Source organism: Bufo bufo, chromosome 6, assembly GCF_905171765.1.
Source record: "Bufo bufo chromosome 6, aBufBuf1.1, whole genome shotgun sequence".
In the NCBI taxonomy this organism is placed as follows: domain Eukaryota; kingdom Metazoa; phylum Chordata; class Amphibia; order Anura; family Bufonidae; genus Bufo; species Bufo bufo.
The window spans coordinates 276,045,908-276,073,241 of NC_053394.1; the positions used below are offsets into that span (position 1 = coordinate 276,045,908).

The 27,334-nt window shown below is 44.6% G+C and overlaps 1 protein-coding gene across 2 annotated transcripts; it reads right to left on the bottom strand.

Moving 5' to 3' along the window:
- Nucleotides 1-27,329, bottom strand: ECD (ecdysoneless cell cycle regulator). 2 transcript variants are annotated; one of them, XM_040436535.1, is made up of 14 exons: nt 27,235-27,329; nt 25,495-25,715; nt 21,592-21,709; nt 19,412-19,499; nt 19,062-19,237; nt 18,416-18,608; nt 18,154-18,282; nt 16,553-16,678; nt 15,064-15,149; nt 14,154-14,260; nt 9,868-10,042; nt 1,851-1,918; nt 988-1,193; nt 1-876 (listed from the first exon to the last, which is right to left on the bottom strand). In XM_040436535.1, the coding sequence occupies exons 2-14, from the start codon at nt 25,694-25,696 to the stop codon at nt 637-639; spliced, it is 1,914 nt and encodes a 637-aa protein (XP_040292469.1). In that variant the 5' UTR covers nt 25,697-25,715; nt 27,235-27,329; the 3' UTR covers nt 1-636. The 2 variants fall into 2 exon arrangements, with proteins under 2 accessions (XP_040292469.1, XP_040292468.1); XM_040436534.1 differs by having other exon boundaries at nt 1-879.
- Nucleotides 27,330-27,334: the final 5 nt, after the last annotated feature.

A 27,334-nucleotide genomic window follows, 5' to 3' on the forward strand; every position in this document is an offset into this window, starting at 1 on the left:
AAAGAAAGCAATATGGATAATAAAAATACATTAGTAAGTGCCTTGTATTAACCTTGTCTACATGATAAATGCTATTTGTTGAAGTGAGACAACAACGTCTTTAAGGCTAGGGCTACACAGAGACATGCAGATCATAGTATCATGTTACTACATTGCATCTGTTATTGAAGGTGATCACATCACATTGTAAACCAAAAGGTTCCAGGACGTCAGCCCTACTGGATTTTTGTGTAGATTCACTAGCAGCAACTAGCGGTGTGGCCAAAAGTCGCCATGAAGCGCTAGCCTTACTACCTTACTGGGCAGATGATTGTGGTACCAGTAAATGCAGCTCAATATGGAGGAAGCACATTATTCTAGCTTTGGAATTCTGCTTAGCTAAATACTGTTAGAATATACAAATTGGTGCCTTTCACTGGCATATCCATGTGAGATCAGTCTAACTCCACTGTCCTGGTTGGGGCTATGCTGCAATACAGTGCATGAATGAAGGTAGCTCTTTATCATTGGTGAGGGTCCCAATGATTAGATCACATTTTGGATATGCTCCAATCCCCTATAGATCCTGAAGTTACTAGCAGATATGTAAAACACAAGAAAGTACCAGAATGTTAATATAGGCGTCCTTGGGTTATTTCAGCGTGGTAAACTTGTGCCAGCTGTCTCCTGGTCAGTATTATCAGGAAGGTGGACACCCATGCTTTGTAATAAATTAGAAGCTGGCCCAGCTAGTCCAGACTGAGAGCTAAATGATTCAAGGATATTTGTGACCAAATTTAAGTCCAAGTCAACTGGGGCCAAGTCTGACTCGTCGGCATTCACCTCTTCCTCAGAGTTACTCTCATTAGCTTTAGCGGTCTTGGGATTGACTGCTCCCTGCTTAAAAAGAAAGGACAATCAGGACTAATCTGTAATGGCGAAAATCACACTTGAAAGCAATGATCATAAACACGTTAGCTACTTAATTGGACCTGAATAATTCCTTACCACATTAGTCTTCTTGGTAAAGCTTTTCCCAATGTTTGTGTGTGCCAGTTCCCTGTCCATAACGTCCATGTAAGAGTGTAGGCTTTGCAGGGCATCTGCATTCAGTGGAGTGGCTTGATCATCATCCAAGTCTTCATCGCTGTTCAGTAACTCAAAGTCTTCTTCAGACTCTAAATCATCAGAATCGAGTTCCTCTGGACTTGGACCTGTAGAATTTCAGGTGAAACTCGAAAAATTTGAATATTGTGCAAAGTTCATTTATTTCAGTAATGCAACTTAAAAGGTGAAACTAACATATGAGATGGACTCATTACATGCAAAGCGAGATATTTCAAGCCTTTATTTGTTATAATTTGGATGATTATGGCTTATAGCTTATGAAACCCCAAAGTCACAATTTTGAGGTACCCTTTGCTCAGGGGGTATGGATTAATTAGCTGACTACAGTGTGACACTTTGAGCCTAGAATATTGAACCTTTTCACAAAATTTTAATTTTAGGCTGCATTAATGCAATTCCTTTTAATTTGTGTTACTGAAATAAATGGACTTTTGCACCATATTCTAATTTTTTGAGTTTCACCCGTACATGATTGTAATGTCCTGTGCCATTCCTTCTAGAACCGGTACATGCCCAGTGATTTTCTCTGCTGTGGACAATGGTCTGCGCAACGTACTGCACAGGTGCCATTTTCTGCCAACGTGGCGGAGCGCGGCACATGTGTAGCATACATGTATGTGCTGGATCCAGAACGTATGGCGCAGTCGTGAAATTTCAATAGCAAATTGAGTTTTATTTAGCCTGTGGTATACATTTATGCACACACAAATGATATAACCATAACCCAACAAAATGAAACTCACCAAGAATCCTTTCCAAAGCGTTTGTGAAAGAATCTACATCGAATGTGACTGGCGCTTCTGCAGGATTCCTGCATATAAAACAAAATCATGTATTAACATTAGAAACAGCGACTCAAAACCTGACACTTAATGGATTTTAATGGCCGAGATGGGAATAACCACAGTAAGCGCTGGCTGAGGGTGGCCAGAATTGTGGAAACACCCAAGTGGCCAAAGCTCCGCTGTTTCATAACATTGCATAGCAGTGAATGGATGTTACTCAAACAACATAGCACAGTAAGCTATGCTGTCTCCATAGCTCCATTCCCTGCTATGGGGGTTAAAGGGGTTGCCCCACTGAAATTATTCTACACTTTTCAAACAAGCACCTGGATCTAAAAAGTTTTGTAATGGCATATAATTAAAGATTTTGGATAGCAACTGAGTTACCGTAGTCACAGAAAACTATATGTATAGCGCCACCTGCTGTTCACCCTTTTTCTAAATTCTCTGTCCAGCTCACCAAGGTTGACGTACATGCTCAGTACCATCCTTGCACTGGCACCAGCTGCAGCAGAAAGGACCCCCCCGCCCGAAAAAGTGCATACCCCCTGAGCTGTCAGTCTGAAATAAATCTAGCAGAGCAATTGGAGCAATGAATGTGGAGATCTCTGGATCCATGTGAGGTACAGGGCTGGTTCTAAGTTTGTTAGACTGCTATGTATCCTTTAAGGAAACAGTGGAGCGCCAGACACTCGGCCATTTCCAGATTTTCACCTCCTTGTCGGCACTTATTGTGGATATTTAACACAGACCTACCTTTACTTACACACATCTTTATGTAGCCTTAATAAATGGGACTGGAATACGTCTGTATGACCTCATGACTAATCATATGGCCATTGTTCATATTCACAATTGGTCTGGCAAAGTAAACGATAGGCGATACCTAATATGTCTGTTTTTTTTAAATATATTTTGGTTTTAAACAATAAAAGCATTTTTGAAAAATTATGTTTTTATGTCTCCATTTTCTGAAAGCCATATCTTTTTTACATTTTTACAGATTGTCTTATGTAGGATCTCATTTTTTGCAGGATGAGATGACAGTTTGATTGGTATTTATTATTTTTGGGTACATATGACTTTTGATTGCTTGGTATTACACTTTTTGTGATGAAAGGTGACAAAAATTGCTTTTTTTTAGCACAGTTTTTTTTTTTTTACGGTGTTGACTGGACACGGTGGCTCATGTGATATTTTTATAGAACAGGTTGTTACGGATGTGGCGATACCCAATATGTGTGTTTTTTTTTTTTTTTTTACGTGTCTCCTTTTTTTTAAATTGAAACTTTAATTTATTTTTATTGTTAAAAACACTTATTTTGCTTTTATTATGTTTTATTTTTGTCCCACTATGGGACTTCAACATTTCAGGGTCTGATCCCTATTTTAATACAGCACAATACATCTGTCAGTATAAGCCGGGCCCCTGCTGCTGTTCGCGGAAGCGCATGTGGGGCAGCCGGTTAACCCTATGACGAGAATGCTCGTCCTAAGGCATTAAGTACCGGCCAGTTAGGACGAGCATTCTCGTCCAGGGTCGGCAAGAGGTTATTTCAATCATGGATTTGCAAAGGAAAGGAATGCTTATGATCAGGTGAATGTGCCCAACAAGGCCATATGCTTATTTTAGAAGTGATGTGGGAGCTGAGAGGGACTGCTTAAGCAGACATAATTTAAAAGTCCATTCAGTGACAGATCCTCTATCCATTTCATGGATATTGCAGTTATCTTATAACTTGAAAAGTGGTGTTTTTTTGGGGTTTCTCTATTATTGATCATATATACACACTCATTAATAAATAAAAATAAAAACACACCCAGATAGAAATGTCGCATTGCTGCAAAAATGGGCATGCAGTTACATCTCAGGCAGATATGTAAATGATTACATGTGTGGTCCCTAGACACTGGGACTTGCCACAAGAGTGCATAAAAGAGTGGTCCCCAGCTGCCCTATAAAAAGGCTCTCAGAGGCTACTTTTGGGTAGTGTAACTTTTCAATAACTGCTAGACATGCCTCTATGACACACTCAAAGACATTTTGCCCAGTTGACAAACTTTGCGGGGGGCGCATTATTGGACCGAGAGAAGCAAGATGGTCGTTTTGGCAAATTACCCACCATCTAGATCTCTAGCTGTTAAGTGGTGTTGGCAGCAGTGGCACACCCACACGCCGAACAGGCTCCGCATAGCCCAGAAAGAACACCAGTAGAGAAGATCATTTCATCTGCTGACAAGCATGAGCAGGTGGCACCTTCATTACACACCCATGCATTTTTCAACAGTATAATGCTCACACACACCGAGGATTTCCCAGGAATGTGTCCGCCAGATATTGTTATTGTGAATGGGGCCCGGAGTGGACTTACGGCTGCACGGTGGGCTAGCGTCAGCACGGCTCCGGTAGGCTGTTCCCCCGCTGGAACAGCCTGCTGGACCTTGCTGCCGCAAGTGTGAAAGTAGCCTAAGTAATCAGGTTACTTAGATAGTGCATTTCATATAAATATGGTTTATGTTCTATGTATTTAATAACTGGAAAACACTGTTATACACTTAATTTCAGGAAATCTATGAATTTGTCCTCAGAGAAAGTTAGAAAAACTCTATATTTATGTCCTGGAAATGCAGAGAATTGTGTAAAAGTCGAAACAGGAGTAAAAGAAACATGTAAAAAGTGCAGCTGCTGTATTCACTAATTGTCATATAAGGGTTGTCTGGGAATAACTAACTTTTCACAGGAGCCGCAGCCTGCCTCCACTATGGAAAGATTCATACTTACCTGCTCCCTGCAGCTCTGCTTCTGTGCACTGGCTCCCGTGTGTCCATCTTCACGTCCTGCACACTGGCTTGCCGTGTCCATCTTCTCGTCCTGTGCACTGGCTCCCGTGTGTCCATCTTCACGTCCTGCACACTGGCTTGCCGTGTCCATCTTCTCGTCCTGTGCACTGGCTCCCGTGTGTCCATCTTCACGTCCTGCACACTGGCTTGCCGTGTCCATCATCTCGTCCCGTGCACTGGCTCCCGTGTGTTCATCTTCCAGTCCTGCAGACTTTTTCCCATGTGTCTATCTCATGGTTTGCAGCTTGTTTACGTCCTCTCCACCATGCCCAAGATCATCTGCGCCACTGCAGCCAATGACTGGATTCAGTGGTGATACAGTTGAAACCAGAGGTTTACATACACTATATAAAAAGACACATCTGCATGTTTTTCTCAATATCTGACATGAAATCAGAATAAACCTTTCCTGTTTTTGGTCAATTAGGATTACCATCATTATTATTATTTGCCAAATGCCAGAATAATAGAGAGATAGAGATGATAGAGATAGAGAATGTTTCAAGGCATTTTTATTATTTTCTGCAATGTAAAAAGTTTACATACACTAAGATGACTATGCCTTTAAACAATTCTGGACTGCCCACATGATGTCATCATGTGTTTGGAAGCTTCTGTTAGGTTTGTTGGCAACATCTAAGTAAATTAAATGCACACCTGAAACACACTGCTTCTTTGTGTATCGTCTAAAGAAATCAGCTAAGATATCAGGAAGAGAATTGTGGACTTGCACAAGTCTGGCTCAACCTTGGGTGCAATTTCAAGATACCTGAAGGTGCCTCGTTCATCTGTACAAACAATTATACGCAAGTACAAACAAGATGGGAATGTCCAGCCATCATACCGCTCAGGAAGGAGACGGGTTCTGTGTCCCAGAGATGAACGTGCTTTGGTGTGACATGTGCATATCAACCCAAGAACAAAAGCAAAAGACCTTGTGAAGATGAAAGGCCACTCTGCCAGGAAGAAGCCATTACTCCAAAAGAAATATAAAAAAGCCAGAATGATGTTTGCAAATGCACACAGGAACAAAGACCTACATTTTTGGAGACATGTCCTGTGGTCTGACGAAACTAAACTTGAACTTTTGGGCCATAATGACCATCTTTACGTTTGGAAAAAAAGGGAGAAGCTTGGAAGCCTAAGAACACCATCCCAACTGTGAAATACGGGGGTGGCAGCATCATGTTGTGAGGTTGTTTTGCTGCAGGAGGGACTGGTGCACTTCACAAAATTGGCATCACATGGAAAGAAGGTTATGTGGAAATACTGAAGCAACATCTCAAGACATCAGCCAGAAAGGTTAAGTTCGGGCGGAAATGGGTCCTCCAAATGGAAAATAACCCGAAGCATACTGCCAAACTGGTTACAAAGTCGCTTAAGGATAACAAAGTCAATGTTTTGGAGTGGCCATCAGAAAGCCCTGATCTCAATCCTATTGAAAATTTATGGGCAAAGCTGAAAAGGCAGGGGTAAGAAAGGCAACCAACAAACATGGCTCAGTTACACCAGTTTTGTCAGGAGGAATGGGCCCAAATTTCAACCAACTATTGTGAGAAGCTTGTGGAAGGATATCCAAAATGTTTGACCCAAGTCAAACAGTTTAAAGGGGTATTCCCATCTTAATGATCACTGTTAAATCTGTTAATGATTTAACAGTGATCATTTTTCTAAATATTTAATTAACTAATTCCCACCCCTTAGAAGGAAATAAACATACTACCTGACTGTAGTCTTCCGTCTCCCCTGGTTACGGCCACCGCTCTTCTCAGGAATCGCGGTGGCCGCGCTTGCGCAGACGACTTCTCTTCTCCCGGCCGGCCACACGCAGTCCCGAAAGCGCACGCCAAGAAGTCACCAGGGCGCATGCGCGGCCTCGGCGTGCGCGTTCAGTCAAGCGCGTGGCCCGGCCGGGAGAAGACTTCAATCAAGATGAAGCCCGCCCCCTGCCGAAACCAGGAAGTGGACAGCGCGCCGGGAGCAGGTAAGTATGAAATAGCGTGTGGAGAATACCCCTTTAAGGCCAATGGTACCAAATAATAACCGCCTCAGGACCGCCGTACGCAGGATTGCGTCCTGGCGGCAGCCCTGCTCTTCTGGGTGGACGCATATACGCGTCCTCTCGCGAGACGCGAGATTTCCTGTGAACGCGCGCACACAGGCGCGCGCGTTCACAGGATCGGTAGGTAAGCGAGTGGATCTCCAGCCTGCCAGCGGCGATCGTTCGCTGGCAGGCTGGAGATGCGATTTTTTTTAACTCCTAACAGGTATATTAGACGCTGTTTTGATAACAGCGTCTAATATACCTGCTACCTGGTCCTCTGGTGGTCCCTTTTGTTTGGATCGACCACCAGAGGACACAGGCAGCTCAGTAATAAGTAGCACCACTACACTACACCCCCCCCCCTATCACTTATTAACCCCTTATTAACCCCCTGATCACCCCATATAGACTCCCTGATCACCCCCCAGTCATTGATCACCCCCCTGTAAGGCTCCATTCAGACGTCCGTATGATTTTTACGGATCCACGGATACATGGATCGGATCCGCAAAACACATACGGACGTCTGAATGGAGCCTTACAGGGGGGTGATCAATGACAGGGGTGATCACCCCATATAGACTCTCTGATCACCCCCCTCTCATTGATCACCCCCCTGTAAGGCTCCATTCAGACGTCCGTATGATTTTTACGGATACATGGATCGGATCCGCAAAACACATACAGACTTCTGAATGGAGCCTTACAGGGGGGTGATCACCCCATATAGACTCCCTGATCACCCCCCTGTCATTGATCACCCCCCTGTAAGGCTCCATTCAGACATTTTTTCCGCTTAGTGAGTTCATGGAAGTTTTTATTTTTTGTCACAAGTTAGTGGAATATGAGACTTTGTAAGAAAAAAAAAAACATCATTTTCCGCTAACTTGTGACAAAAAATAAAAAGTTCTATGAACTCACTATGCCCATCAGCAAATACCTTAGGGTGTCTACTTTCCGAAATGGGGTCATTTGTGGGGTTTTTCTACTGTCTGGCCATTGTAGAACCTCAGGAAACATGACAGGTGCTCAGAAAGTCAGAGCTGCTTCAAAAAGCGGAAATTCACATTTTTGTACCATAGTTTGTAAACGCTATAACTTTTACCCAAACCATTTTTTTTTTTTTTACCCAAACATTTTTTTTTTTATCAAAGACATGTAGAACAATAAATTTAGAGCAAAATTTATATATGGATGTCGTTTTTTTTTGCAAAATTTTACAACTGAAAGTGAAAAATGTCATTTTTTTGCAAAAAAATCGTTAAATTTCGATTAATAACAAAAAAAGTAAAAATATCAGCAGCAATGAAATACCACCAAATGAAAGCTCTATTAGTGAGAAGAAAAGGAGGTAAAATTCATTTGGGTGGTAAGTTGCATGACCGAGCAATATACGGTGAAAGTAGTGTAGGTCAGAAGTGTAAAAAGTGGCCTGGTCATTAAGGGTGTTTAAGGTAGGGGGGCTGAGGTGGTTAATGAAATGTATGTAAACTTTTGACTTTGCAGAAAGTAATAAAAATGCCTTAAACATTCTCTCTCTCTCTCTCTCATTATTCTGGCATTTGGCAAATAATAATAATTATGGTAATCCCAATCGACCAAAAACAGGAAAGGTTTATTCTGATTTCATGTCAGATATTGAGAAAAACATGCAGATGTGTCTTTTTATATAGTGTATGTAAACTTCTGGTTTCAACTGTATATCCACAAGAGACATATCCCCGTTGAAGCCGGCTGCAGTGGAGCAGATGATCATGCCTGTGCTAGAGATGAATTAAACAAGCCGCGGACTGGAAAATGGACACGGGAGCTGGCACTAAGGACTAGAGCAGCGGGGATTATGTTCTTAGCAGAGACAGGCTGGGAGCACTTGTGAAAAGTTACTTAGCCCTGGACAACCCTTTCCTGTTCTGTCTAGCAGTTCTGAGATGACTGCAGCAATGCCAAGGAATTAATTAAGCACAGGCATTGTAACTAAGGACCTTGGAGCATGAAGATAACTAGAATAAAAGGACAGGAGAGGTGATAACTGATTTTCTTTCACCACTAGAACACCCTGCTTATCACTGTAGAGGTAAGAACGGATTTTCCATCACCACTTAATCACCCTGCTTGTCACCTGTTATAATATAAGGGACAGGAGAGAACACAGAAGAGGTGAGAACTGATTTTCTATCACCACTAAAACACCCTAATTATCACTGATTATAGTATAAGGACAGGGGAGAACACAGGAGAGGTGAGGACTGATTATCACCACTAGAACACCCTGCTTGTCACTGATTATAGTATAAGGACAGGGGAAAACACAGGAGAGGTGAGAACTGATTATCTATCTCCACAAGAACACCCTGCTTGTCACTGTTTATAGTATAAGGGCAGGAGAGAACACAGGAGAGAGGGGAACTGATTTTCTATCACCACTAGAACACCCTGCTTGTCACTGATTATAGTATAAGGACAGGGGAAAACACAGGAGAGGTGAGGACTGATTTTCTATCACCACTAGAACACCCTGTTTATCACTGATTATAGTATAAGGACAGAAGAGAACATAGGAGAGGTGAGAACCGATTATCTATCACCACTAAAACACCCTGCTTATCACTGTTTATAGTATAAGGAGAGACGAGAACTTATTTTCTATCACCACTAGAACACCCTGATTATCCTTGGTTTTGATAAATAAGGGCCTTAGATTAATAGAACATAAAATATATTTAGGATTAAAATTACTAAACGCTTCTAAATTTATATAAAAGTTAATACATTAATTACACCTAATTAATAACAGAATACTTTTTTAAGCTGGAGTAGGTACATTTCTACGGACTCAAATCCATTCAAAATTAGCTTTGATTCAATGATCTAACTCCACAACCCTGTTTCCAAATGCAAGAATAAAGTTGCATCAACACTGGGAACATGCTGTGTCACTTCGTCTCTGCTTGTCTTTCTCAGGAGCTACATGATTAAACCACTATAGTAAATGTCATCTCAAACACATGTAGAGAAATGTACGGCATGGGACGTTAATTATCTTGTATGAAAGAAAACACAACACTGTAGCATATTGATGAATATACATACCAGGGCAGTTCTACTCCTTCATGTGAAGACACTTTTGAGATAAATGCCTTCATGCTATTAGTCACTTCAGACAAATTGTATTGCTCCTCAGATTCAGTGGTAACTTCCTTTAAACCTACAGCATTCTGTAAGATTTGTTCCAACTTCTCTGGTGACAAGTCCAACCAGCTGTCATCTTCAAGCAAACAAGCATGTTACAAGGTTAGGGGGATGATCTTATTATAATCACTATACTCTTAACCACTGAGTGGTCTGAAGAAGTACTGTATTTTTCGCTTTATAAGATGCACCTGATAAGACGCACCCCAGGTTTTAGAGGAGGTAAATAAGAAAAAATATTTTTCAGCAGGCCTATCAGGCCCCTATATCAAGACCTCACATCAGACGCCCATAGCAAGACCTAACATCAGACGCCCATAGCAAGACCTAACATCAGATGCCCATATCAAGACCTCACATCATTTCAATACCTCCATGTCAGACCCCCATTAGACCTCAGATCAGACTCCCATCAGACCTCAGATCAGACTTCCATGCCAGACCCCCATCAGATCTCAGATCAGAGATAAAAACGAGATTTTTGAATAACTTACCAGTAAAATCTCTTTCTCGCTCTTTCCTTGGGGGACACAGAAGACCTTGGGTATAGCTCAGCTCCCTAGGAGGCGTGACACTAAGTGAAAACTGTTAAGCCCCTCCTCCATCAGCTATACCCTCAGCCTGGAGAGAGAGACTGCCAGTTGCGTGTCCAAGTAGTGAGAAAAGGCAAAGTCCAACAAGTGGAAACAACAAGCCAACTACCCAACGGGTAAAACAAAACTCTGAAACCGTGCAGAAAAAAAAACAATGAATGGGTGGGTGCTGTGTCCCCCAAGGAAAGAGCGAGAAAGAGATTTTACTGGTAAGTTATACAAAAATCTTGTTTTCTCGCCCAATTTCCTTGGGGGACACAGAAGACCTTGGGACGTTCAAAAGCAGTCCAAGAGGGGAGGGACCACAGCACCAAGGCAAAGCACCCGAAGGCATCAAGGAAATGCCGCCGGCAAACCCAGGCGGCCCAAGGCAGCAGCAGCCGCCGAAGCCAGAGTACGCACCCTGTAGAACTTGGTAAGGTGTGCAAGGAAGACCGTGGCCACCCTGCACAATTGCATGGCCGAAGCCCAATGCCTCCGGCCCAGGAGGCACCAACCGCTCTGGTGAAATGAACGGTGACACCAAAGACAGAACCCTGCCCTTGATGCGGTAACCTCAGCAATAGCCATTCTGTTAAAGCGGAGGAAAGCCACCCTGGAGCCGTCAACCTTTGCACGGGCCTCCTGGAAACACAAGAGACCGAGCGTCGACAAGAGTCAGAGATGTCCAAGTAAAAACTGCAGAGACACGATGGCTACAGAAACACAACCGTACAGGACAGAAGGAGTAGAGAGAGAACTTCTGTAACGGCTCCAAGGGAAAGAGTGAGGCGCCAAGAGCTCAGTATGTAGTTCCCAGGGCGGTACCGGGGGACGGCACAGAGGAACCAAAGAGCCACTCCGTGGAAGTAGGTCTTAACAGGCCCAGAGGGCCAGGGAACGCTGGAAGAGGAAGGACAGCGCCGACACTTGACACTTCAAGTAACAGAGTCCCAGTCCCAGGCCAGACTGGAGAAGACAGAATCATGGGAAGAGAAAGGCAGAGTGGGGGAATGCCCAGCTTCCTACAGAACCCCAGGTAAGATCCTAAGTCAGACAACAGAACCTGGACGAAGCACGGCCGGAAGCGAACACTGGCGTGCCCGCTGGAATCGCCTGGGCAGGCGTGAGAAAACCCAATGTGAGCAGGGGCAGATCAGTGACACGGGCAAAAAGGTTGGTAAAACTGGTCCCGTCGGCCTCCGAGCAACGTCGTCCCGTATCCACCCGGAGTGGGGGAGCAGAAGGACAAACGGAAGGAACCGAAAAGGGCCCGCCCAGCATCCGACAGATGCCAGGACAAGTCAGGCTAAAGTCCATGTCGATGTAGCCACCACAGGAAGGTGTTCTACAGTCCCGGTGTGGGGGATTTAAGGATAATCTTGACAGAAGAAGTAGTCCTCCCAAGTTACCGAGAAGGTAAGTCCACAGCAGGACCATTGCCCAGAATGGAAAAAGTAATCTGCACCCAGCGGGAGGACAGAACGCGGCAAACCCGGTAAATAGGCACACAGCTAGTACAGCCAGTGTGAACGATGGAGACAGTACGAGGCCATAAGGAACACCGGAACCAACCATGTGAACAACCATGTTCTCCCCAGAGGGGAGGGCAGTGAAGAAACAGCCTCTGAAGCCTGGCCGGGGCAGAAGCCACATCGGAGTAAATCTGTCCCAGCGGAAGCCCAAAACAGAGCCGGCGAGAAAAATCAGTCGAGACAGAGACCGGATGACACCCTCCAACAGAAAGGAGGAGTGGGCAACAGGGAAGCCATAGGACCGCTCAAAAGCAGAACCCCGCTACTCTGAGACGTCCGGCTCACCGCCTCGCAGAAGGCGAATACCCTAATGAACCCAAAGTGGAGGTCCCTGCGACCTGGGTAATCGAGCACCCAAGAGAAGTTGGGCGACCTGCTCGAGAAGAGCGGCTCGAACCTGGTAGCAGAACAGACTGAAGCACAGAGGGTGCCAACAGGAAGGATTCATACCAAAATGCATCCGAAGAGGAGGAATAGTAATAGGTGAGGGAACCGTAATCCCGCCAGAGCCACCGTAGATTTCGAGGGGCGCTGCAGACAGCACTCTCGACCATGTGACCGCTTGCGCAGGAAAGCAATGCCGTGGGGGGACGAATGGGTACGCATCTAGGAACCCCGAACACTCCCCAGGCGGAAGGGCCGACGAACATGGTGGATACCGTCACAACGGAAACGCAATATACATTCCAAACAGAGAATGGATACCACCCAGCTCGCTGCAGTAGAGAGCAAAAGTAAAAATCAAAATTTAAACAACAAGGAGAAAAACAGCCCTGCAGAGCAGGGAGTGTCTAGACCTCCTTGGACACTAAGCAAAAACTGGCAGTCTCTCTCTCCAGGCTGAGGGTATAGCTGATGGAGGAGGGGCTTAACAGTTTTCACTTAGTGTCCCGCCTCCTAGGGAGCTGACCTATACCCAAGGTCTTCTGTGTACCCCAAGGAAATTGGGCGAGAAATAAATAACTTCACTTACCTTTCCTGCTCTGCCACTCCACTCAAAGTCCGGTGGTCTCCCCTGCAGTCACGCTCCCTTGTCTTGTTTTCGGACACTGTACGCAGTCAGAACAGTGCAGTGCGGCCCCAGGTAAAGAAGACCAGGGAGGGTGAGTACTGGCCCAGCGCTCCACTCTCTGCATCTAATGCATACTAGTGTACGCTTCCATAAAGGAAGTACTCACTAGTATTCACTTTATAAAACGCACTGCCGTTTTCCCCACTTGTAGGGGGAAAAAAGTGCATCTTATAAAGCGAAAGATATGGTCGATAAGTGCAAGCTTGTATATGGTAAGTGATAGTTGTGCAATAGTAAGCTTGCAGGGCTACAGGAAAGACAACTACATTTGCAGAATGCAGGCTGCAACTACTCCAGATAAATGGAGATATAATAAATGTAGTTCCCTCATCTATAAAAATGGGTTCATTAAAGGGCTTCTGTCACCCCACTAAACTCATTTTTTTTTTTTTTTGGGTACTTAGAATTCCTATCCTGCGATATAGCTATACATCATTTTATTAATCATTTTCGTTCTGTAGATATGCCAAAAAATTTACTTTTATAATATGCTAATTACCTGTCTACCAGCAAGTAGACACCCTACTCTTGTTGATTGACAGGGCCAGCTGCGAACTCCTCCTCCGGCCAGCTCTGTCAGCATTTCAAAAATCGCGCGCCTGTGTTCATTCGGCGCAGGCGCTCTGAGATAAGGTGGCTCGCCTCCTCAGCACTCCCTCAGTGCACCTGCGCCGATGACGTCACCGAAAGAGGAGGGGTCGGTTTATTGCGGCTGCTACCAGCAAGTAGACGCCCTACTTGCTGGTAGACAGGTAATTAGCATATTATAAAAGTACATTTTTTGGCATATCTACTGAACGAAAATGATTAATAAAATAATGTATAGCTATATCGCAGGGATTATAAGTACACAAAAAAAAAAAAAAGTTTAGTGGGGTGACAGAAGCCCTTTAAAGCTTAAACTACCTTCAAATGCCATTCTGTGTGGTGCTTTTTTGACATCTCTACTTATCTCAAAGAATGTAACCATGCTGCTGATTTTTAGCTTGAGATATCATTAAACTTTACCTTCTTCTGGAGGAAGATGGGACTCTTCTTTTTTCAGCTCTTCCATGTTAACTTTCAGGGTGCTCAGTAACTTAAGAACTTCTTCACCAGGACTCAGGTTCGCTGAACTGGTAAAATCGATAAGACCGGGTAAAATCACTGTCACATCATGCGTTTTAAAACACTCTCGTCTACTATGCCCAGGTGTGGAGCCCGCATAACATGAGAGGTAGAGGAAAGCTTTGGACAATCTCTTAGAAAGGTCCCAAAAAAAATCACCTGATCACAGGGTGTCCTGCGGCTGGGACCCACTGCAATCAGCTGTTATCTGTGGGGAGTTTGGCAGCCAGTGTCCAATTCCACTGTAATGCCACCATAGGTGAAATGAAGCTACATGATTTTTAATGAAATCTAAGTGCAGATGTGCCCATACCCCAGAAAGGGATATTCTTTCAAGTCTCTCCCCACTTGTTGGATACACAGTGGTCCACTACTGGTCCCAAGGATTAGTGGGAATTCCCAAGAGCACATGTCAGAGCTGACGTGATGTGTTTGCACACTGAGGAAGATGGGTGCACCAGGGACTTTCCTATGATCTACCACAGCCAGTGCAGTTATTGGGGCAAGCTAGTAGTTGTACTCTGTGGGGGAGATTTATCAAAACTGGTGTAAAGTAAAACTGGCTTAGTTGCCCATAGCAACCAATCAGATTAATACTTTCATTTTCCTAAAAGAGCTATGAAAAATCAAAGTTGGAATCTTTGGTTGCTATGGGCAACTAAGCCAATTTTCCTTTCCCCCGGTTTTAATAAATCTCCCCCTGTGTGTCTTTGTGCCATGCCGCTTTCTGTCTGATGGTTGATAATCTGGCCACCAGTCCCAAGATTCCAGATTATTAGATTTTTGCCTTGTATTATTTTGTTTTTCTTACCTGTCTGGCTTGAATACGGATTGCTGGAAGTAAATTCCTGCTTTCTTCATTAATTCACAATACTGCGCTGATCCCTCCATTTCACCCTAAACGTGACGCAGAGTCATCAATAAAAGTCTAACAACAGAAATATCATATAATAAAAATGTCTTTATTAAACCAAAAGGCTATTAACCACTATTTTAAGCTACTTTATACTCTCTCCATGTCCCGCTCAGCACTACTGCTAATCTGTTCTATTGAGGGTACCCTGCTTGACTCATTTCTCTGTTTTCTTCTACAACTCCCCAAACCCTTTGCATGAACTCTATACATCTTTTATTACACCCTGCTCCACATCACAAAGTCAGTCTCCTTCCCCTTATGGGAGCTGTTAAATATAGTTCCCACTAAATTCCCTAGTCAGTCACCTTCCTCCCGGCAGCTGTAAATATAGTCTCTGGTAAATTCCCTAGTCAGTCACCTTCCCCCTCTGGTAGCAGTAAATGTAGTCTCAGGTACCTTCTCAGTTGGTTTTCTTTCCCCTCTGGCAGCTGTAAATATAGTCCCCTATAGTAGACCACAGTAAGTTCCCCTCTAGATTTATAATTTTATACATCTGAAGCAATGAAAAGAAATAGTACTTGCTTGCTCACAAGTTATTCCTTCAGAAACAGTCTTCTCAGCTTTGCTGTATATTGCTGTGTTACTGCTGTTACTGTCATGCAGGGTAGATGCAATTTATTTAGGTTGGCAGACAATCTTTATGCCAAAATTAGGAAAGAGGACCGGCAGCTGGGAGACTGACTGGGCATGTTGTGCTAGATGTGCACATTGCTATACACCAGATAGTGCCATATTATATAAGTAAATATCATAACCTTTTTAATGCCTATAAATGGAAAACAGTGTCAGCAAGAAAGCAACCCCAAAACCACAGTACTGTATAGTGTAAAGTAGGCTGATGATGATTACTTATTGGCATTGTGAGGCTGTGATCCTGTATAGAGAACCTCCAAGTGCACAGATCATGGAGAGGAGCCAGGGAGGAGATGCGGCTGGTTTGCAGGAGCACAATGGTGGAAAGCGTCCAAGTATCAAGATACAAACTATATATAATCAGAATAAGTGTCTTTTACACTTTACACCACTTACTGTAGCTTAAGAGCTTTTCTGAGCTAACATTACCTATCTAAATGTGTTATACCGGGTGGCCCACAAAAAAGTAGCCCGCCTCCAGCGATAGTATGACAAGATGAATGAGCAAGTGTTTTTTTTTTTTTTTTTTTTAAAGGGGTTGTCCCACAAAAATATTCTACAGTTTTCAAACCAGCTCCTGGATACGACTGTAAGGTACCTGAGCATCATGAATATAATTCATCAAAACCTAGGCTACAGAACACAGACCACATTCATTATATTATTTTCCATCCTTCCTTCAGGTGCAGATAAATCTGAGCAGACATATCTCCTATGATATAATCTAGGTGAATAATTAAACTCATCATACCTTGAAGAAATCATTCTTTTTCAAGTTGTTTAAAAACCCAGTCCAGAGTGGGCTCTGTGAAGGATGTTTTGTGGCCGATCCAGTGGACCCAGCACATGTGGAACACAAGATTTCAAAACCGTGCGCCTAATGGAAAACCAAGTTAATGATAAAGATGTTTGAGCATGCAGTCCACCTAAAGGGGGTCCTGAAAGTGATTAGCATGAAGAAAAAAGGCACTCATCTATTCACCGCACTCTGTTCCAGTGCCGATGGTCTTGTTCCCGCTGTTGTACGTTGTCACGTGCACTGTGGGACCCATTCACTGGCTTCAGCAGTGATGTGTCCCCAAGTAGCAGGCTGAGACCAGTGAATGGTTAAAGCAGTGCACCTGATGATGTGCAGGACATCACACTTCCGGTCCACAAGGTACTTGAAGCAGTGGAGACAAGACCCTCAGTGATGGAACAGAGCATCGGTAAAGAGGTAAGTGGCCTTTTCTTTCTTTATGCTAATCACTTTCATGACCCCTCTTAAAAACAGCAAATTTGAAAGACAATTCCAAGACCTTATTATTATTACAAATGGTTATTTGTAAAGCAAAGTAGCCTTTTTATTAAAGTGCTGTCAACATCTAATGCAGGACACCATTAGAAATAGCAATATCATCTCACATGTATCTGGTGGGGCTACACAGAGACAAGGTTCTGACTTGCATCTGATGGAAATCAGTCGCCAAACACTGACGTTTGTATTCGGCCAGGGATGTCGAACCTGCGGCCCTCCAGCTGTTGCAAAACTACGACTCACAGCATGCCTTGATAGCTGCAGGCTATCTGGGCATGATGGGAGATGAAGTTTAGTAATTGCTGAAGGGCCACAGGTTGGACATCCCTGTACTAGGCCTTATAGGCCATGCATTGCTGAGAAAAGGTATGCAAATAAGCTCTCTTAAAAAAAAACGAAAAAAATAAATAAAAACTCCAACAGGTGGCGCCAGAGGGGTATAAGCTTTTAAAGGGGTATTCCAATCACAGACATTGGAGGCATATCGCTAGGATGCGCCCTACGCCGAGAACAGAGTGGGGAAAGGTGGTGGAGGGCGCACTGCACATTCACAGCCACCCTCTATTCATTTCTATGGGGCCGCCGAAAAAACCCAAGCGCTGGCTCGGTCGTTTTCCGTCAGCCCCCATAGAAATGAATGGAAGCGGTGGCCACTCAAGCGCGGTGCACTCCTATTCACTTGTATAGAGAGAGCGCTTGGCGGTGGCTGGGGCCCTCCAGCCACCACTCTTCCTGCTCCGTTCTCGGCGTAGGTGTGAGTCCCAGAGGTGGGACCCTCACCTATCAGACAATGGGGGCATATCCTAGCGATATGCCCCCATTGTCTTTTATGGGAATACCCCTTTAAATCTAACATATATGTAATTGAAATAAAAAATGTAAACTGACATGGGCGCTACTTATTGCTAAATTGAGCTCCATGCACGCTCCTCCTCCACACAACTACATAGGAGATAAGAACAGTGAGGTGATAAACAGTTCCATCAATTAGATCAGATAGAGGTATACTCGTTATTTTCCCTACTGGACATTAAAACCAATCTAACACTGTTTACCAGTTTCATTCCCAGCTCATGCGCTTTGTACTTGGGATGCGAGAGGGCGGGAAGGGTGTATGCGCTGCGTTTGTCAGGATGGAACCTCTGTTGGCTGAGCTGAGCGTATAGACACTTTGTAAATGTCACCTGTGGATGACAGATTGCAGAATCCATGAAACATATGTACAGTGAACTAGTAATAATATACAGGAGCATGGGGCATGATGGGCGATCAGAGGACTCAATGGAGTGGAATAGAGAATGAAGAAAATGCTCTTACAGATGTGAACACGAGCCTTTCGGGTTTGAAATGATGAAATGTGCGACATGCTTTCAGGTCAATAGGGTCCCGGAGGTAAAACGCTTGCACTGCGGCTGATACCAACTGTGGGCGCTCCTTTAATATAGCTGCAATCTCAGCTGGAACCAAACAGTGGGCTCGATGGAAGGAGTCCTTAATGCTTTCAGGGTACCTGCAGAATATTTTCAAATGAGGACAACTACTAAAACAAATCAACTGTGTACATGCCATTGAATTATTACTGTAGTTTACAAACAAATCTGAACTGCTTTACCAATAATGTACTAAAATACAATCCTCTAAACGAGGACCTGCTTGATGATCACCACTGAGCAGTAGTGTGCACGCATGGCCGCCCTCCATTCATTCCTATGTGCCTACTGGAGACTGCTGACTCATAAATAATCAATGGAGCGATGGTAATCTCACTCATTTGGGAGAGTCAGGGACACTCGTTCTCATGATCAGTGGGGGTTCCAGCTGTTGGATCTCCACTGATCATACATGTGGCTAGGTGAGAAATGTTATTTGGGGACCAACCTCGTTAATTCAAGTGAATAAAATCGAGTAAATACACCCTTCTAAAAGTCCCTAAGGTGTAAAATGAGAAAGAAGAATAAAATACCCTTTAATTCGCCTCTTGATAGCATTAGCAATGGATGCTGTCGCTGCACAGGCCCCTGGATGAGCACAGAGTAACCTCAGGGCTTGGGATAGGTCTATACTTGAAGCTGGGTCTTGCAGATCGCCCCCATCTTGCTGCAGAGGTATGATGCACAGCTTTCCATGGTGAAAAAAAACCTGGCCGGGCAAAATCACAAGCAATCAGCAGAATCTCAGCAGTGGAATACGACTTGTGGGATCTGTTTTCTCACAGGTCTATAGATTACTATATGCTGTGCTTACAGACTCGGTTAGGGGTTTAGTGTCTGAACATAGCCTTAAAGGGGGTCGACCGTAAAGAAATGTACTTACCCGATTAGAGCTATTCTCTGGCTTCAGCCATTTGGGCAAGAAATCGGCTGCTTCTATCAGCAGGAACTCGCCATCGTTGTCCTCAACCCTGCAATACATATCGGGTGCCGCATAAGAACCTCAGACAATTAAAGGGAACCTGAACCTCGAAGACGCATAATAAAGCGCCAGCATTACCATACTGAAGTCTGTAGCATGATTCTTTGCTGTACATTGCGCCTAAGGTCAGAAAAAAATGAGTTTTAATCAGCTGCCTGCGCTATGTAAATTAGTGTCTTGAAGTCAAGGGGGCAGCAGCTTTCTTGCTTCAAGTCAAACTCACCACGCTCGCTTAGCATTTGATTGACAGAATTAGCCATTTACTCAATGCCAGACACCTGAATGTAGTGTCGCGCAGGTTTCCTGCCACTGTGAGCTATTTTTCAGCGGCTCGATGCGCAGGCACCGGACTAGGTGTGCGAGCGCGCCACTACACAATCACGCGCTCCTGCTCCAAGAGGTGGCGCAGATGCACGCTATTGTGTAGTGGCGCGCTCGCACGCCTAAGGCTGTGCCTGCGCTGCTGAAAAGTAGCTCAGTGGCAGGAAACTGTGCGCAGGGACACAGAGCCTGCGCGAGACTACGCTCAGGTGTCCGGCACTGAGTGAATGGGTGGGGGCGGGAAGGGGGCGCGCGGCAAGCTTGACTGGAAGTGAGAAAGCCACTGTCCCCTTGACTTCAAGGCACTAATTTACATAGCGTGCAGCTGAATAAAACTCTTTTTTTCTGACTTAAGGAGCACCGTACAGCAAAGACAACTTTGGAATCATGCTACCGACTTCAGTAAGGTAATGCTGGCGCTTTATTATGCGTTTTCTAGATGACAGGTTCCCTTTAAGTCTCTTCCTTATGATTCTATGGTAGTAACTTACAAAAAGAATATCTGTAATAATTCTACAGGAAGATGACCTACTAATACAACAATCAACATGACAAATGTGTAACCTTACAGTTTTACCCTGCGTCCCTGACTCTATTATACAGATGGAGCAGGTACTAACTTGATTGTGATATCATGATAATTGTGCTCCACGTGAAAATGCCAATTCTGGAGCATCTATTCTTACAACTCTTTGTTTTGCCATAGCTCTATTATTACTACTAGAAGCTTATGAATGAATCGCCAACTGGGTGTTACAAATGGGGAGAGTGTCCCTGCAGAATCTGCCACTGGCAGGAATGAATGGATAGTATCAGACGGTGCACACACCCCAACACCCAGTTGCTAATTCATTTAGAAACGTCTGGTAGGAATAACAGACTAATGACACAAGATAGAATCAAAAGAATAGATCCTCCACAATTGTTATTGCATGAGGAATGCAACTAGTTACTAAAACAGGCATGTCAGGAGAGGTCCCGGCGCTCTAGCTTTGTGACGTCGGGGACCAAGGAGGAGATTTGGAGGATGCAGGGCGGTGCTGGGCTCCTTCACGCGGGACTCATCTCAGGGACAGGACTCATCTCAGGTTAATTTGCATATGCATCAAATCAGTTTTTTTACACAATAAAAGCACACAGAGCTATGGGGACTGGGTATTGCGGATGTGCTAGCGGCCATCTAGCAGCCCATGTCCTCAGCTCTATACACAAAATCCTGGTGACAGGTTCCCTTTAATTTAAGACAAACGGTAAAGACTGGTGCAATTGTATAGTGACTGTATTTTCAGAAATATACAATGTCAAATTGTGAAAGAACAAAATGTACACTTAGTAAGTCTATGTCACATCTGCACTGGAAGCCCCATCAGGGGCCCCATCATATTTGATGGGAATAGCGCAGTATGAAACTGTCATGGACATCACATCGGATCCCAACGGACTACAAATCAATGGCCCTCTGTTATTTTTGGTTTTCTGCTCTTATGATGGAGTTGAAATGTGAAAATGACAAAGCGTGTTTGAAATATTCTTTTCCCATCTGCACTGGAGGCTCAGTTCAGACCCTCAGTCACAGCACATTTGCTGGAAGACGCCATGACGGAGCCAGACAAATCCTATTACAAGTCAATGACAGATCCAGCCTTCCACCATTTTCGTTTTTCAGCTCCTATGACAGAGCAGATACTTGGAAATAACTCCGATGTGAAATCTGCTTTGTGCCAGGTGTTTGCTATGTAAATGAAGCAGGAATCACGTACCTGGCAGCTAGTTCTGGAAAGTCCTTTGTGATCTGTTGGATTAGGAAAACTATAAACCACTCGTCTTCTAGATTATCACCAAAATGTGTGATTCCTCCAATATGAGCTGGAACGTCTCCTAATAAAAAGAAACAAGGTTACATGTAGTCTGGGATCCCCACAAAGAAAGACAGTAAATCACAAGTTTCCCAAATGTCTTCCGTGTTAAGCCTCATTCACACGTCAGCGTTCCAGGTATGTGTGGTGTTCTCCACGGAAAGCACACATACCCATTCATTTTAATGTGTGTGTTCACACTTCAGTGTTTTAGCGCGGTCCGTGCTCTATTTTGTCTGTGCTCACGGATCCATCACGCCCATTATAGTCTATGGGTCAGTGAAAAGCATGGATGCCATCCGTGTTTCACAGATCATTAGACATTATTTGAAAAATATTTTTCAGCCGTGCAGTGACACACGGACAGCAAAAAACAGATATATGGACCCAACACGGATACATGACAGACATCTTCACGGAGGCATCACTGACCACCTTGTCACGGATATGGACGTGTGAATGAGACTTTAGGCTGGTTTCACATGAGCGAGTTTAATGCGTTGAACTCGCAGCGTGTGTCTGCGAGAGCCCCCGTCCTGACCTACGTAGCACTGATAGGGTCGTATAGCATTATATTGATCTATGATGCTATGTAACCCTTAGAGTTCTGGAATGTATTGAATAACACTGACAGCTTTATTTCAGTGTTAGGCCTCTTTCACACGACCGTTTTTTTTTTTTTTCTGTTTACGGGCCGTTTTTTTACGGTCCGTGTACGGAACCAGTCATTTCAATGGTTCCGCAAAAAAAAAAAAAAAAAAAAAAAAGGAAAGTACTCCGTATGCATTCCGTTTTTCCGTTCCGCTGAAAGATAGAACATGTCCTATTATTGCTCGCAAATCACGTTCCGTGGCTCCATTCAAGTCAATGGGTCCACAAAAAATACGGAACACATACGGAAATGCATTCATATGTCTTCCGTATCCGTTCCGTTTTTGCGGAACCACCTATTGAAAAATGTTATGCCCAGCCCAATTTTTTTCTATGTAATTACTGTATATTGTATATGCCTGTGCCATACGGAAAAACGGAACAGAAACGGAAACACAACGGAAACAAAAAACGGAACAACGGATCCGTGAAAAACAGACTGCAAAACACAGAAAAAGCCATACGGTCGTGTGAAAGAGGCCTTATCCAATACATTCCAGAACTCTAAGGGTTACATAGCATCATAAATCAATATAATGCTATTCGATCCAATTAGTGCTACGTAGGTCAGGACGGGACCTCTCGCACTCGCAGACACGCTGCAAGTTCAACGCTGTGTGAAGCCAGCCTTAAAGGGTTTGTATAATAAAAAGTGACTGCCACTTTCTAATACACTATGGAGGAGATTTATCAAAACTAGCAACCCATCAGATTCCACCTTCCATTTTTCAGAGCCTCTTTAGAAAATAAAAGGTGGAATCTGATTGGTTGCTATGAGCAACTAAGGGCTCTTTCACACCTGCGTTCTTGTCTTCCGGCATAGAGTTCCGTCGTCGGGGCTCTATGCCGGAAGAATCCTGATCAGTTTTATCCTAATGCATTCTGAATGGAGAGAAATCCGTTCAGGATGCATCAGGATGTCTTCAGTTCCGGAACGGAACGTTTTTTGGCAGGAGAAAATACCGCAGCATGCTGCGCTTTTTGCTCCGGCCAAAAATCCGGAACACTTGCCGCAAGGCCGGATCCGGAATTAATGCCCATTGAAAGGCATTGATCCGGATCCGGCCTTAAGCTAAACGTCGTTTCGGCGCATTGCCGGAGCCGGCATTTAGCTTTTTCAGAGTGGTTACCATGGCTGCCGGGACGCTAAAGTCCTGGCAGCCATGGTAAAGTGTAGCGGGGAGCGGGGGAGCAGCATACTTACCGTCCGTGCAGCTCCCCGGGCGCTCCAGAGTGACGTCAGGGCGCCCCAAGCGCATGGATCATGTGATCACATGGATCACGTCATCCATGCGCATGGGGCGCTCTGACGTCATTCTGGAGCGCCCCGGGAGCCGCACGGACTGTAAGTATACCGCTCCCCCGATCCCCGCTCCTACTATGGCAACCAGGACTTTAATAGCGTCCTGGGTGCCATAGTAACACTGAACGCATTTGGAAGACGGTTCCGTCTTCAAATGCTTTCAGTACACTTGCGTTTTTCCGGATCCGGCGTGTAATTCCGGCAAGTGGAGTACACGACGGATCCGGACAACGCAAGTGTGAAAGAGGCCTTAGCCAGTTTTCCTTTGCACCAGTTTGGATACATTTCCCACTTTCTGTTTCCACTCTTCACCATTTTAGGCTACTTTCACACTTGCGGCAGTCTGATCCGGCGGGCAGTTCCGTCGTCGGAACTGCCCGCCGGAACCGCCGCTGACTGAAAGCATTTGTGAGACGGATCCGGGTGCGGATCCCTCTCACAAATGCATTGCAAGGACGGATCCGTCTCTCCGCTTGTCATGCGGACCGACGGATCCGTCTTGTACATTTTTTCACATTTTTACCGATCTGCGCATGCGCATGCCGGAACGACGGATCTGGCATTCCGGTATTCTGAATGCCGGATCCAGTGCTAATTCATTCCTATGGGAAAAAATGCCGGATCCGGCGTTCAGTCAAGTCTTCAGTTTTTTTCGCCGGAGAGAAAACCGTAGCATGCTGCGGTTTTCTCTTTTGCCTGATCAGTCAAAACGACTGAACTGAAGAAATCCTGATGCATCCTGAACGGATTACTCTCCATTCAGAATGCATGGGGATATGCCTGATCAGTTCTTTTCCGGTATAGAGCCCCTGTGACGGAACTCTATGCCGGAAAAGAACAACGCAAGTGTGAAAGTAGCCTTAAATGTCTTTGCCTGCTGCTAGTGGATGGGAACATTCTTGTAGGGGCTGAGATCCTCTACAGATCGCCTTCATACTGGCACACCGCTGATTACAAGAGAGCCCTTTACTGATGACAGATGAACATGAGCAGGGCAAAAAGACATCTGGAAAATGATGAGAAGTTAAGTAAATGTCACATCTTTTTATATCCCACAATGCCGAAGCTGTATCTTCATAAAACTGGAGAAGCCTTTAGTGTGAATCTTGTTAAAGTGCATCTGTCAGCAGATTTGCACCTATGAAACTGGCTGACCTGTTACATGTGCACTTGGCAGCTGAAGGCATCTCTGTTGGTCCCATTTTCATATGTGCCCACATTGCTGAGAAATATGAAGTTTTAATATATGCAAATGAGCTTCTAGGAGCAACAGGGGCGTTGGCGTTACACCTAGAGGCTCAGCTCTCTCTGCAACTGCCGCGCCCTCTGCACTTTGACAGGGCCAGGTAGGATCACGTTTTCACTGCCTGTCCCTGTCACTCAAAGTGGAGAGTTGCAGAGAGAGCAGATCCTATAAGTGTAACAGCAACGCCCCCGTTGCTCCTAGAGGGTCATTTGCATATATTAAAGCATCATTTTTCTCAGCAATGAGGGCACATATGAACCTGGGACCAACACAGATGCCTTCAGCTGCCAAGTGCACATGGAACAGGTCAGTAAGGTTCATAGGTACAAATCTGCTGACAGATGCACTTTAAGGGGTGTCCCACAACAACAAAGTATCCACAGTATAGGGGATAAGTGTCTAACTGGTAGGGGTCTGACCATTGGGGTCACTGACGAGAACTAGATTGGGGGCCCAATTGCCCTGTTTGAAAGCTCTTGGCTATCTCTGGCAGTCCCATAGGGCTGAATGGAGCGGCGGACATGCATGTTCTAGTGACTGGTGGAGACCCCAGCAGTCGGACCCTTGCCGATCAGATACTGATCTTTGTCTGTTGATATCTTGTTACCTTTCTTAGATTTATACTTCAGATTAAACGCCTGGTTTTGCCAGATGTAATCAGCCAGTAATGGAGCAAGTCTAGCCAGTATTTCTTCTATGTATTGCTGCAAAATATGTTTGAGCTTCGCAGGGTCAGGCTCATCGGACACCAGGAAAAGGCGATATTCTACAAAATCATCCACAACCATCATTTTCTTCTGCTTCTCCATGACGTGTACAATCTGTAAGCTAAAAGAGTAGATGGGTATTAAGACAATCTTCATAACACATTTTCCTTCAAGAGGACCTCTCTCTTCTCTTGACATTCCCCATGAAAGGAAAATTCTGGGGCACTCATCCTTAGACCTGTTTATCATGCCCTTCCTATTTTACTCCTTCTAGAAATGTATCAATAAATTGACAACCCCTTCCTCTCGTCTATACAGTGTGTCCATACACAGTCTGATACTGTCAGCCCTGATCACACAGTGTGTAAGGCAAGGACTACACCTGTCGTGGCCAGGATCGCTGAGCAGCGGTGATCCCATAGAAATGAATGGGATCGCCGCAACAGTCGCACAAAATCCAACACAGCCTGATTTCTTGTGACTGCTGCGGCGATCCCATTAATTTCTACGGTATCACTGCTGCTCAGCGATCCTGGCCACGACCAGTGTCGCCCTTGCCTAACATCCAGATGTCAAGTTATTCTTTAATTTCTAGGAGGAATAACAGCCCAATGCAGACTTCAAAGAAAATTTGCTCCACAATTGTTATTTCATGGGGAATAAAATTAATTTATTAAAAAAAGATAAGTCAGCAGAGGTGACCCTCTTTAAATTCCGTATATTTAATACAATTTAGGGGGAAGAGCTTATACTCATAATACATTTTCTTACAATTCCCTAGCAACAATTATTGTACCCCAGTCCTGGACCCCCCCCTTCCCCAATACATTACAGTACCCCAGACAGTATATGGCTGGCATGTTCTGTAAATAATTAGGGGAGGCTGATGAAAGTTGATCTCCTCCTAAACTGGCAGCCCTTCACTCTATTCAGGGAGCTCTATTACTATGATAGCCTGGGGAGGTATGTAACCCTATAGACACAGGCCTTTCCATCACACAGACCACCAGGGGTGCCCTTACAGCCCTAAACAACTAGTAATACCATCATTACCCCTTACTGCCCTACACAACCAAGGATGCTGACATTAAAGGGAACCTGTCACCGGGATTTTGTGTATAGAGCTGAGGACATGGGTTGCTAGATGGCCGCTAGCACATCCGCAATACCCAGTCCCCATAGCTCTGTGTGCTTTTATTGTGTAAAAAAAAAACAGATTTGATACATATGGAAATTAACCTGAGATGAGACCTGTATGTGAGATGGGTCAGGGACAGGACTCATCTCAGGTTAATTTGCATATGTATCAAATCAGTTTTTTTACACAATAAAAGCACACAGAACTATGGGGACTGGATATTGTGGATGTGCTAGCGGCCATCTAGCATCCCATGTCCTCAGCTCTATATATCCAAAATCCCGGTGACAGGTTAACAACTTCACTGCTCTAGTCCACTTGGTATGTTGGCACTAAGGATGTTTCCACTGACCCCTTCAGTACCCAGGGCACCAAGGAAGTGGCATTAACATTTCTCCATAGGCAATTACCCAGCACCCACATCATCATGGACCATAGTAGTCACTGCACCACTGAGTGAAGAATGAAACACATGAGTGTTAACGGTCAGTATGGCGCTTACCGTTACCGCAATCTGCACAATCCTCCGCTTCTTTCCGTAGAAAATAAACTCTCCTGTCATACAACGGAAAGAGGCGGGCTCTGCGGTGACGTAATCAGCA